The sequence below is a fragment of the Puma concolor genome, chromosome C2, assembly GCF_028749965.1.
Source record: "Puma concolor isolate L17-30 chromosome C2, mPumCon1.1.hap2, whole genome shotgun sequence".
Classification (NCBI taxonomy): Eukaryota; Metazoa; Chordata; class Mammalia; order Carnivora; family Felidae; genus Puma; species Puma concolor.
Window position 1 is genome coordinate 148,691,523 of NC_141675.1, and position 14,136 is coordinate 148,705,658.

At 41.4% G+C, this 14,136-nt stretch overlaps 1 protein-coding gene across 6 annotated transcripts in view; it reads right to left on the minus strand.

Moving 5' to 3' along the window:
* The window catches only part of TMEM50B (transmembrane protein 50B), a 34,765-nt gene that overhangs the window by 13,508 nt on the left and 7,121 nt on the right, over positions 1-14,136 (minus strand). For 4 of the 6 annotated variants that reach the window (XM_025914181.2, XM_025914184.2, XM_086675883.1 and 1 more), the window contains exon 2: positions 868-1,007. In XM_025914181.2, coding sequence (XP_025769966.1) covers positions 868-966 — 99 coding nt within the window. In that variant the 5' untranslated portion in view covers positions 967-1,007. Of the gene's footprint in view, positions 1-867; positions 1,008-9,725; positions 9,897-14,136 lie in introns of all 6 variants that reach the window. The other 2 variants (XM_025914182.2, XM_086675882.1) reach the window with 1 other exon arrangement.

Here is a 14,136-nt window from a genome sequence, read left to right on the forward strand (position 1 = left end):
GTGGAGATAGTCTTTGAAGCTGGATGGTTAAGAACGTGGGTTGAGCAGGGCTCTTTTACTATTCTTCCTATTCTTGTTTACTGTACATGCTCGATGTTTTTTATAATAAAAAGTTGAGGGGCACCTGGGTGGCTCAGTGGGTTAAGCGTCCGACTTCGGCTCAGGTCACGATCTCATGGTTCGTGGTTCGAGCCCCGCGTCGGGCTCTGTGCTGACAGCTCGGAGCCTGGAGCCTGCTTCCGATTCTGTGTCCCCCTCTCTCTCTGCCCTTCCCCTGCTCGTGCTCGCCCTCCTTCTCTCTCTCTCTCTGTCTCTCAAAAATAAATAAACCTTAAAAAAAATTTTTTTTAAGTTGAGAAAGAAAAACTGTTGGAAGAAAATTGGGCAAGAGTTTCTTCCACAAATTTCTTCCTCTCACTCTCCGTCGGTGCTGCAGTTGGGGACAAGGAGCTGGTGCCCCTTCCCTAGAGCACTGCAGGGCTTCTGGCTCGGCCCCAGGTCCTTACTGCTGTCTACACATCCTGAACCTCAGTGAGTCACGACACTATTTGGTTATCAAATTCTCCGAGCCTGACGAGCTTAAAGGACGTATACGTCTTGTATCATTAACTTAAAAATGCTACTGCCTACAATAATTGTATTATCACTTGAAGAAAAGGTACCAAGTTTAACGAATTTATAAAATCAAATGAACCCAGGGCCTATCATGTTTTGTTCAGTAATATCTAGAACTCGAATTAATTATTGATACAAAATAATAGTGAAATAAATAGTTCTGAAAGGGTATTCAGGGCCCAAAGGAAGCGACATTAATTTTCAGGGCAAAAAATGAAGCAGAAATGTCACCAACCACACTTTTTCACTTACCAGTACACCCGCCACCACAGAAGCCACGGCATTTCTTCTCTCACTCCAGTCAATACATTCACATTCTGGCCAACGGAAGTTATCTAGGAAGCCTGCCATGTTCACCCCGTAAGCATGGATTTTTCATTAAACTCTGTATTCTACAAATAAAAAGACAAAAAAAAAAAAAATCAATCGAAGAAAATGTTTTTATGTAGTGAAATATCTTTTCCTTTCTTAAAGTTTTGAACACAAATTTGCTTTCTGTCCAAACCTATGATTACAAAAAAAAAAAAAAAATTAAATACTTCAATGAATACCTATGATCATGTACGGAGGACTGTGTTGGGACACAAGGGGGAGCCTACTATTTACGAAACGAGTCCGATGGTTTTGAAACACGTCTGCCAAGTTCTCTGACGCTTCCACTTCACTGAGAAGTGAATCTATGTCCCTCCCCTGAGTTTGGGCCACCAATAAAAACGGGTGGACCAACAGAGTAGAGGAAGTGATACTGGGTCGCTTCTGCCATACAGCTTCTAGGAGTAGATAATAAAAGGCAGCGAGTGCAGTTTGTAGCTCATTTTCTAGAACACTAACACCAGAGTTCTGAGTTGCCATGTAAAGGGTCCAAGGTCACGATGCTGTGAGGAGAGCGTGTATAGGGATTCAGGCCCACAGCTCCCAGACACCAGCTGGCATCGACTGCCAGGTGTGTGAGCAGCCACTTCTGGGTGACTCATGTTCCGGCTACTGCATTACTCCCAGACTTTACGCTTTACGAAGCCCCAGGTATACGGTGCAGACACACCATCCTGGCTCTGCCCTTTGCCAATTCCTGACCCACAGAAACCATAAGCAGAATAAAATGGCTACTTTAAACTACTAAGTTTTGGAGTTGTCAAGAATGCAGCAATCGATAACTGGAAGGAGACAAATCATGTGCATAAAGAACTATAAGGGTACATACAACATGTTGTGAGAATTTTCAAGAAGAGTACGTTTAGATGAGGTGATCCAGGAACACCTTAAATTCCAAAAAGACAGGGGAAAAAACCCACAACTATTTGAAAGTACTGAAGAGTGCTGAAAAGCGGGCAGAAACTGGAGGCAATTTAACCCAGGAAAGAAAACACAGTAAGACCCACTTTTATGCAGCTTTTCCCCCTGAAGAACCCCTAGTCCCCCCACTCCCACCCCAGTGATCTCTGTGGTACATCATGGCTAAAACCTGAGCAAAAATGCCACAGTCTTTTTGGCTTGAGGTATCAGAGGATGGAGTTTAGGATTATTAGAGCAGCTGGGAACTGAAAGAGGAAATTTTAGAAAGGGGCGAGTCACAGGAAGAAGCCCCAAACACTTTAATATAAACTTTCTTGGGGTGCCTGGGTGGCGCAGTCGGTTAAGCGTCCGACTTCAGCCACGTCGCGATCTCGCGGTCCGTGAGTTCGAGCCCCGCATCGGGCTCTGGGCTGATGGCTCGGAGCCTGGAGCCTGTTTCCAATTCTGTGTCTCCCTCTCTCTCTGCTCCTCCCCCGTTCATGCTCTGTCTCTCTCTGTCCCAAAAATAAAAAACAAAACAAAAAAAAACTTTCTTTAAATACCTGGCTAATCCCCAAACAGCACATGCATGAAGGAAACTCCAAGAAACTCAGCAGAAAAAAAATAGCCGTAAGGCTAAAAGAACTAAACAGAGGGGCGCCTGGGTGGCTCAGTCGGTTAAGCGGCCGACTTCGGCTCAGGTCATGATCTCAAGGTCCGTGAGTTCAAGCCCCGCGTCGGGCTCTGTGCTGACAGCTCAGAGCCTGGAGCCTGTTTCAGATTCTGTGTCGCCCTCTCTCTTACCCTCCCTTGTTCATGCTCTGTCTCTCCCTGTCTGAAAAATAAATAAAACGTTAAAAAAAAAAAAAAAAAAAAAAAAGAACTAAACAGAGAGTTTCCATGCTCCCCCCCTGCCACATGGTATTTTAGAGTTTGAGTTCCACCAAATTAGAGATTAGTAAACACTTTGGGATTACTCTCTAAGTGTAAAACCAAGTGTCTGCAATTTCAGGGTGATCAGCCAGTATTTTAACTGCCCAACAGAACAAAAAGTGACACTCCAGATGAAGATAACTGAATTGAGAGGGTCTATAATGTATCATTCACAATGTCCAATATGTAGTTTAAAAAAAAAAATTACTAGACAGTCACACAAGCCAGGAAAAATGTGATCTGTTTTCAAGAAGGAAAAAAAAAAAAAAAAGCAATGAATAGAAATAGACCCCAAAATGACTCAAGTATGGAATTAGCAGACAAGGACTTTTTTTTTTTTTTAATGTTTTACTTTATTTATTTTGAGAGGAGGGGAAGGGTGGAGGGAGAAGGAAAAGCGTCTTCTTAATTAGGCTCCATGCTTAGCATGGAGCCCAACGTGGGGCTCAGTCTCACAACTGTGAGATCAGGACCTGAGCTGAAAACAAGAGTCGGATGCTTAAGCGACTGGGCCACCCAGGCACCCCATTTAAAGCTGCCAATATAAACACATTCAAAGACTTAAAGGAGCATGGTGTAAATAACTAAACTGATGGAGATCTCAGTGGAGAAAGAGATACTTTTTAATATAAATTCTAGAACTGAACATTTTAATAGTTGAAAGTTTAAATTCACTAAATGGGCTTAATAGATTAGAGACAGGAAAAAAAAAAAAGGTGGTAAACTTGAAGAAAGATCAAAAGAAATTATCCAACCTAAAGAACATGGATTTTTTTTTTCTAAACTGAGGGGAAAACAATGAACAGAGCCTCAACGAACTGAGGAACACTAGTAGTGGACCCAATATATGTTTAATGGGGTCCCAGAAAAAGATAGAATGAGGAAGAAAAGAATATTTGAAGAAATAATGGCTGAGAACTTCCCAAGTTTAGTGAAAAATATTAACTTATAAATCCAGAAAGCTCAGCAAACTCCAAGGAGTTTAAACACGGAAAACATCACGATCAAACTGCTGAAAATCAGAAATAAAAAGAATACTTGGGGGCGCGTGGGTGACTCAGTCGGTTTCTTTATTTCAGCTCAGGTGATGATCTCACTGTTGTGAGATCAAGTCCTGTGTTGGGCTCCACGCTCAGTGTGGAGCTTGCTTAAGAGTCTCTCTCCTTCTTTCTCTGCTCCATCCCTACTCATGTGCTCTCTCTCGCTCTTGCTCTCTCTCTCTCTCAAAATAAATAAACTTGAAAAAAAATAGCCAAGAAGTAGCAATCCAACATGCATCAGCTGATGGATACACACATAAAATGTGGCAGTATCATACACTGGATACAAATTCAGCAATAAGAAGGAACGAAGCACTGATAAGTGCTACAACATGAAGGAACCTCAAAAACATTATGCTAAGTAAAAGACATAAGACCACATATTGTATAATTCCATGTCTATGAAATGTCCAGATGAAGCAAATTTATAGACAGGAAGTAAATTTGTGGTTGCCTAGTGACGGTGGGGGGAGTGGAATAGGGAGTCATTGCTAATGGGCACAAGGTTCTAAAATTAGACTGTGGTCAGAAGATGGTAGGGGAAGGGAAGAGAGAGGCAGACCAAGAAACAGACTCTTAACTACAGAGAATAAACTGGTAGTTACCAAAGGGGAGGCTGGTAGGGGGATGGGGGAAATAGGTGATGGGGATTAAGGAGGGCACCTGTGATGAGAACTGGGTGTTGTATGGAAGTCTTGAATCACTAAATTATACACTTGAAATTAACATTACACTGTATGTCAACTAACTGGAACTTAAATAAAAACTTAAGGAAATAAAACTATGGTGATGACTACACAACTCTGTAAATATACTAAAAATAACTGAATTGTACACTTAAACTAGCAGAATGTTGTCATATGTATATTTCAATAAAGCTTTTTTATAAAAATGAGGATAAAATAAAAATATTTTCAGGTAAACAAAAACATAATTCATCACCAGATCTGCACTAAAAATAATGCTAAAGGAAATTCTTCAGGCTGAAGGGAAATGACATCAGATGAATCTCAGATCTACAGGGAGCAAGGAAGAATACCAGAAATGATCTATATGTAGGTAAATACAAAAGACTATCTTTTCTTCTTTGACCTAAAAGATAACTATGTGAAGCAAAAATTATAACATTGTCTATATAGCATTTCATAAAGATGAACTTGTATCTAAACAGTATGTGGGTTATATTTTCAAATAATATGCTTAAATATGGATTCAGGTGAAATACCTCTAAAATTAAAGTAATAGATCCAGTTATTCTGAAAAATAAGTACAAGTAATATATTATAGGAGGTCCAAACACTGGAAACACAAACACTGGGAAGCAATATTTGCAAAACAAATATCTGGCAAGGAACTTGTATCTGTAATACAGAAGGAATTAAACACCAGAAATAAAAAGATAAAATATAGGCAATAAAAAGTACGCAAAAGACTTGAATAAACTTGAAATGGGAAAAAAGACTTAAAATTAATGAATTAATGCAAATTAATGACATAACATCTCACATCCACCAGGATAGCTAAAATTTAAACGACTGGCAATACTAAATGTTGGTAAGGTTGTAGAGCAACTGGAGATCCCATACATTTCTGGTGAAGGTTTCTTACCAAGTTAAAAATAAACCTCCCTAGGGGCATCCGGGTGGCTCAGTCGGTTAAGCGTCCGACTTCAGCTCAGGTCATGATCTCACAGTTTGTGAGTTCGAGCTCCGCATCAGACTCTGTGCTGACAGCTCAGAGCCTGGAGCCTGCTTCAAATTCTGTGTCTCCCTCTCTCTCTGCCCCTCCCCGCTCATGCTCTGTCTCTCTCTGTCTTAAAAATTAAAAAAAACAAAAAAACAAAAAAACAAAAAACAAAAACATTAAAAAAAAAAAAAAAACAAAAAACAAACCTCCCTATAACCCAGCAATTCCATTCCCAAGTATTGGCCAAGGGAAGTAAAAACACATTATCCACACATAAGAAAGACTTATAGAAGGAGGTTTTTAACAGTTTTATTCACAATAGCCCCAAACTGCAACAGCCTAAATGTTCATCAACAAAAGGATGGATAAACAAGTTATGAGTAATCCATACAATGGAATACTGTTCCGCAATGAAAAAGAATGAACATACAACCAACAGAAAAAACAAACAAACAAACCCTCAAAGACACGATTTAAGTGAAAGTCAGCAGACATAAAATAGTGTATACTGTATGATTCCATTTAAATGTAGCTTAAGAAGAGGCAAAATTAATCACTAGTCCAAGAAATCAGAACAGTGCTTGCCTATAGGGGGTAAGGACTGACTGACTGCAAGGGAGCTTTCTGGGAGTGATAGAAATGTTCCATATCTTTTTTTTTTTTTAACGTTTATTCATTTTTGAGAGACAGAGTATGAGCTGGGATGGGGCAGAAAGAGAGGGAGACAGACTCCAAAGTAGGCTCCAGGCTCTGAGCTGTCAGCACAGAGCCTGATGTGGGGCTCAAACTCACGACTCGCGAGATCATGACCTGAGCCGAAGCCGGACCCTTAACCGACTGAGCCACCTAGGTGCCCCAGAAATGTACTAGATCGTAATTGGGATAGTGGTTATACAAGTGCATACATTTATCAAAAGTCATTGAAGTGTACACTTTAAGATGTGTGTATTTTACAGTATGTAAATTGTACCCACAAAATGTTTTCAGAAGTTTATCATTCAGATACACTTTAGCTACACTGAAGTCTTGCATTTTATCGCTATTAGTGCAAATATGGTAACGAATTGTTATCAAACATTAAACGTTAACTGGTTAATAGGGAAGGTCATCATGAATTTAAGACAATGTCTGAAATGAAAACAAGTCTTATTCCCTACTATCAAATTCATTTCCCATATATTAATCTAATTATAAATAGTTCTATAAGCAGAAAATATATAGCTATTTGCATACAATGGTTTCTGAACTGTCATGATCTCCTCCCGTCTGGGGCTTAAATTGGAGGGTCAGGACAAGAGGAACATCGAACAAAGTAATACAAATAATTACTATGGAGGAAATGCGCAGGATCCTAATAGAGAATAAAGGGGAGACTTATTTTGGAAAGGGTCATCAGGGAAAGTCTCTATGAAGAGGTAATCCTTGCTAAGATCTTAGAACGTATGAAAATTTAAAAGCTGAGTAAAGTTACTTAGATTAAGGAGAAACAAAAGGGATAGAGCAGGGAGAGGGAAAATTATATACTAAAGTCCCTACGTCTCTGTGGGGCCAGCAAGGAAGAATTAGCTGGTACCAAAGAGAATCAGGACACAGTAAAGTTGGTGGAGCAAGGTGGCTTGGAATAAGTTTGAAGAGTGACAGGTAAGGGCCAGATCACACTGCAGATTAACGGTCTCCCTGGATTTGGGTTTCACTGAGTCATAACAGGAAACCAAAAGAAGGACTTTGAGGAGAAAAGAAGCTGAGGCACCAAGAGCCCAGTCACTCTGGGAAACGTGTAGGAAAGTGAGGGGAAAGGACTAGTATATTAAGAATGAACACTCTCAAATGGGAAGAGTCTCTCTCTCTCAAAAATAAATAAACATTAACAAGTTATTATAATTAGGGGTGCCTGGGTGGCTCAGTTGGTTAGGCATCCAACTTTGGCTCATGTCATGATCTTGTGGTTTGTGGGTTCGAGCTGTGCTGACAGCTCAGAGCCTGGAGCCTGCTTCGGATTCTGTGTCTGCCTCTCTCTCTGCCCTTCCCCCGCTCATACTCTGTCTCTTTCTCAAAAATAAATAAAACATTAAAAAGTTATTATAATTAACACAATGAAGTGCTGATTCTTCTTGCCTGTTGAGAAACCTCTTATACAATGTATTATGTCTGTGACTGTTTTTAATACACTTAAGACTTTTGAGGTCAAGGAAATTATTGGTATGTTCTCCCACAAAACTGACCCCAGTACCAAGTAAACAAAAAGAAAAGATCTGGGGCGCCTGAGTGGCTCAGTTTGTTAAGCATCTCACTCTGTGAGTTCAAGCCCCAGTGTCAGGCTAGCACAAAGCCCATGTGGAATTCTCTCTCCCTCTTTCTCTGCCCCTTCCCTGCTCACACTCACTCTCCCTCTCTCTCTCAAAAATAAATAAATAAAACTAAAACAAAAACAACAACAACAACAACAACAAGATTAGTGAACTGAACTAATGGATTACCGGTCTGACCCATAAGTCTTGCAATACATTAGACAGCAATTATTCCTAATACTAAGAGTGGTAACTCTTTATAAAAGGAAATACAAGTCCTTGTCAGAGGGCATTTTAAGCGATTCAACTGTCAAAATTTCATTTCCAAAAACTCAGCTTAGGAAACCCAAGGACACTTGCAAAAGGAAGAGGAGAAAACAACTAGACACTTCAACATACAGACATGGTCTGAGAAATTTCCATATGCATCAGCGTCCCAAATAACATCTAATTCAGAAATTTTTCCACTAACCAAATTTTTACACTACCACCTATTTGTTCTTCCATTTCTCCGCTAGCATTAGGTACTGAATGTATAAAAATGATTAAGGCAATCGATACAGAAAACAGTCTAGTTAGGGACAGTGTCAGAACAAATAACTGCATTACAATAGGTCCTGCAATAGACATACACTATGAGCTATAATGCAGAAGTGCTATAAGAGAAATATGAAACAAAGTATTACAGGACAGTACTTGCCAGGAAGAGCTGAGGAAAGTTCGACAGATAAAGAACAAACTTAACTGGGTTTTGAAGCATGAATAAAAGTTTGGCAGATGAAAAAGAAGGAATAAAATGTGCAAAATTATGAGCTTGTAAACAGGGAAATGACAAGATCATCTCTGTGATTTAGAAAGATAATGCTGGCAGCAACAGTGTGGACGAGAGAGACTGAAGAGAAATGTGAAAAGAAGGTGGCCCTCACTCTAGACAGGGAGAGAAGAAGGATGCATACCCAAGCCACACTGGTGCAGGCTAAAGAAAGGGTTTTTATTTGAGGACTGCTAAAGTGGCATCATCAATAGGCACGGGGAAGCTAAGATTGTGGCTGGGGGCCCGACGGATGGTGAGACACCATTAGCCAAAACACAAAAGGGAGAAAGGGAGAGAGGAATCTGAGCATAATGTATTTGATAGGCCTAAAGGACATTCAGGTGGAGATCACATAGACAGATGTACAGAAACTGAAAGAGTGGTTTAAGACAGATGTACAGATTAGAGGCTCACAGTAATGAAGTGGCAACTGAAGTCATGGGGCAGTTAAGGTATCTCAGGGAGAAGATGTGGAGGAGGACTGAGGATTGATTCAACGTTCATCTCTGACTCATGTCCTTTTTTCCCTGAACTACTGTGTGCACGGACTACAGCCGACCTACGGATACAATGGTATTTAATCAGCACAAAACTCCTCCAGAGCATGTACTGAATATTTACAGAACACCTCCTACAAGCAAGGCACGGTGGGGAAAATAAAGATGAATACAACTTAGCCCTCATCATCAGGGGATTTACAAACCAGCAGAGAAATCAATTAACATTTTGTTAAATTAAATTATAATTTGTATCATTAAAAAATCTATTGCCAAAAAATCAGGAGATTAACAAAATACACATGTCATTCAAGGTGCTAATTAAGTCTACACAGCCAGAGCAAAAGAAGCTGAGTCGAATGAAACAAACATGAAGTGTGTGTCTTCCCCACCCTGATCAGGACTACTAGCTGTTAGTTACAGGATGTGTATAGGTGCAATGCTCTTTACAGACCACTCCATTCCAGGCTCAGAAGAACCCTATTCATGGACTATTCTCTTCAATCCTCACAAACGCTCTAAGGCAGTTGCGATTATTACCTCACACTGGTGAAAAGGTTTAGAGAATTGGTTAACTTGCCTGAGGTCACGCAGCTAGCCAGGAGGCAAGCCAGGGTCTCCACTGAAGTTTAGATCTGGCCCCCAAGTCTGCTTACAAGACCATCATGCTGAACTGCTGCGCATCATCAGAGACTTTCACAGTATTTCTGTCATTTCAGATTTCATAAAGAGAAAGTTATTGTTCCGCTGCCTGTAGTGAAGAAAGCAAGAACAAGATAGGAGAGAAATGGACGCAATTTAGAGGAACAATGTGATCATCTGGAAACAGAAGAAAGCGGTCCAATGAGGTCTGCAATGATGATGGTGATTGCTCCTGATTCCAACCTTGCCAAAGGAATCTAAAGAACAGCTTTTCTTCTTGGGTTGCTATAAACCTGGTTTCTAGGCACTCACAGTGTGAATATTTTATAGGCCTTAAAATCCAAGAGCATGAATTATTCAGAGATCTAAGCACTTCTGGAAAAGACATTTTACATACTTTACATCAGGGAAGGCTTCTTTGCCTTCTGACTTGTAAATCACATGTAACAAGAATAAAATTCAGCCAGCACCACCAATTTTGGTAAAAGACTTAAATCTAAAATCAAAGTAAAGGATGGGGAGCATTGACTTCTAAAGAGACTTTAATTTCATAACTATACAATAATCTCCCCCAGTAATATCCTTGTTAACTTTTAATTATTCAAAATGTGGGTTATTTGGTGAATCCTCCCCTCCAGTACTGCTCAAATGCCGTTGATTCACAGCCTGAAATATCCAATTACCCGCATGACATCTCCTGGCTGTCTCAAAATCACCTCAAAATCAACAGGTCAGGACCCAAATTCACGATCTCCTCCTCCAAACCTGATCCCCTTCCAGGATTCCCTGCAATGAATGAATGGACCATCCATCCAGTTTTACAAGCCAGAAACCCAGGGGTCATCCCTGCTGCTTCTCTCTTCCCTCTGACATCCAATCCACCACCCGACTAAGCCTCCTTACTTCAGTCGTCTCCAGCACCGCATGACCCAAGTACTCCCCCCCTCACCTGTTCCACTACGGTGGCCTCCCAACTCACCTAGCCACATCCACTCCTGCCCCCATCAATATGTCCTCCATACTGCAGCTGCAAGGACTGTTTTTAAAAAGGCACAACTCTCGTATTTCCCTCCTGCTGAAGACCTTTAATTTCCCTCCAGTGTATTGTAAGATAAAGACAAAACTCTATAGTACAGCCCAGGCCTTACTGGCCCCAGCTTCCTCTCACACTTCTCCTGACTCTTTCCAGGCATCCTGGCTTCTCTTTTGGTATCCCATACTTGCTAAATCACCCCACCGAAAACCCACACACCCTCTGTCTGATACCTCTCCGTTCCCAGCTCACCTAGTTAACGCCTACTCACACCACAGACGTCAGCTTAGTTAGCACTTTTTCACTCCAATATCAGCTTTCACTTCCTCATTCAATGTTTATTTACAGTGCCTGCTACATACCAGGAACCGGACAGTTAATATACATCAAAGAACAAACAAAAAGCACTAGCTATGTGGAGCCTAGTATGTGAGTGGAAAACAATAAACATCATTTTTTTAAGTGTATTTATTTATTTTGAGAGTGAGAAAGAGTGTGAGCAGGGGAGGGGAGGGGAAGAGACAGAGACAGAGAGAGAGAGAGACACAGAGAGAGAGAGAGAGAGAGAGAGAGAGAGAGAGAATCCCAAGCACGCTCTATGGTGTCAATGCAAAACCCCACACGGGACTCAATCTCACAGATCGTGAGATCATGACATGAGCCAAAATCAGGTCAGACGCTCAACCGACTTTGCCACCCAGGTGCCCCTAAACATAATTTTTAAAGTAAATTATATACGATGCTAGAAAGCAGTAAGTGCCGTGGGGGGAATAAACGAGCAGAGTAAGGAGCACCGGGAGTTCAGGCAATTGTGGGGCCGGCAGAAATGTCGAACTGGTGGTCAAGGCAGACTCCGCTGAGAAGGCACCAGCTGAGCAAAGACGAAGGGAGAGAGAGAGTCAGCCCTGTGGATGTCTATCAGAGAGAACAGCAGCAGGGGCAAAGGCCCTAAGACAGCGTCTGGGTATTCAAGTAGCACCGCAGGGCCAGTGTGGCTGAGGCAGAGTGAGTGAGAGGGGAGAGGAGGAGAAAACAAGATCACAGAGGTAGCAGAGAGGCAAGGAAGGATGATTACAAAGCCTCATAGGCCACTGTGAGAACTCTGGTTCCTACTGACCGAAATAGACAGCCATTAGAGTGCTGAGCAGAGTGGCTTAGATTTAAAAAGGATCCCTTAGGCTGTTGTGGGAGAACAGACTGTAAGGGGTAAGAGTGGAAAGACAGACCAGTCATATGATACTGATTTTCATGACTTCCTAACTCCGCAACCAGATCTAATAATCCCCCTAGTCCTGCACTATTAACCTCATTATTTGATTAAGATTTACCTCCCCCTGTAGAGAGCCAGCTCCATGAAGGACAGTCTAAGTCTACTTTGGCTCGCTGTAGCATTCCCAGGGCCTAGCACAGTGCCTGAAATACACTAGGCAAACACTTGTTGAAAGACTGACTCTAACTCTAAGAGCTTTCAGAATGTGAAGTGCATACATGTCTCCTTGTCCCGTCACAAAAAGAAACAGAGGCAACTTTATACCTAGGTTTATCTAAACTGATGGTCATAAAAAACATCATTTGGGTGAGGGAAATCAGTTCTGCTGTGACAATATTGTCAAACATGTTATTTCTTTTTTTTTTTTTTTTTTTTTTTTAAATTTTTTTTTTTTTTTTTTTCAACGTTTATTTATTTTTGGGACAGAGAGAGACAGAGCATGAACGGGGGAGGGGCAGAGAGAGAGGGAGACACAGAATCAGAAACAGGCTCCAGGCTCTGAGCCATCAGCCCAGAGCCCGACGCGGGGCTCGAACTCACGGACCGCGAGATCGTGACCTGGCTGAAGTCGGACGCTTAACCGACTGCGCCACCCAGGCGCCCCTCAAACATGTTATTTCTTAAAATCCTCCTCCTTCCTCCCCAAGTCCATATTCTGCCAGAAGTTTCTAAAACCCAGATTGGATCATGCCATTCAGTCTAATAGCTGGTGAGATAAATTCCAAAAGGTACAGGGTACTTGCAACTTCTCCCTAACACAGCTTTCTCATCTCCTGCCATCTTGACACTGTACCTCCAGCCACAAAGGAAAGGAAGGGAGAAGAAAGCCAATACTTGTTGAATACCTATTGTTAGGCAAGCCCCTAAATCATATATATATTAATGTTTAGATTTATTTATAGACACAAATATATTCAAATATTTCACGTCTAACACAGATGTGTATTATATTAGATATACAATATATAATCTATGATCATATACACTACATATGATATACAAATATATATATCTATAATAGATATATGAGTTTAATATATATCTATAATATTACACACACACACACACACACACACACACACACACACGGGGCGCCTGAGTGGCTCAGTTGGTTAAGCGTCCAACTTCGACTCAGGTCATGATCTTGTGGTTTGTGAGTCGGAGCCCCTAATTGGGTTCTGTGCTGACAGCTCAGAGCCTGGAGCCTGCTTGGGATTCTGTGTCTCCCTCTCTCTCGGCCCCTGCCCGCCCCACACACACACTGTGTCTCTCTCTCCTTCAAAAATAAATAAACATTAAAAAAAAAAAAAAGGTTCAAAGGAATTACTATCTTCCAGCATTAACCATACAGAAGCAGCAAACTGTACAGGCTTTGAGGACCACAGGGTGATTCAGTCGGTAGAGCATGCAACTCTTGATCTTGGGGTTGTGAGTCCAAGCCCCACAATGGGTATAGGGCTTACTTCAAATTAATTAACTAGTTATTAAAAAAAAAAAAAAAAAAGTACAGGCTTTGGAGTGAACTCTGGCTTGGGCCCAATCCCATGTCCAGCCTCTTCCCAGCTGTGCCTACTTGGCCAGGTTATGTATCCATTCTACTCTTTAGGGAATAGTTGCTATGTACCAGTGCTGTTTGAGCTTTAAACCTCCTTATAAACCTCCCTACGCTGTGGTTTTCTGGTATGTAAACTGGGGTGACGAGACAGCACATCCCTAGAAAGGGAGAATTAATCACAGCAACTGTGATTACTTCATACATACCTTCAACAACTCCTTACCAAAAAGAGGGTTCACATACGTTCGATTACTTTGTAGCAAACACTGTTCCTGGCAATACCGCTAGGACTCTTGGGTCCTGAGAAACTGTTCCTCCTTCTGGCGGAGACAGCCGCCTGCACACACGCATCTCCATTTTGCTCACTCCTGAGCTCCACTAAAACTACAACAAAGGGAGTTTTTAAAAAGTCATAAACTCCTAATGATAAGGAGAAAGGAAGAGAAAAGAAGCAACAGCAATGAAATCCTCAAATCTGGCAAGCTGCCGGG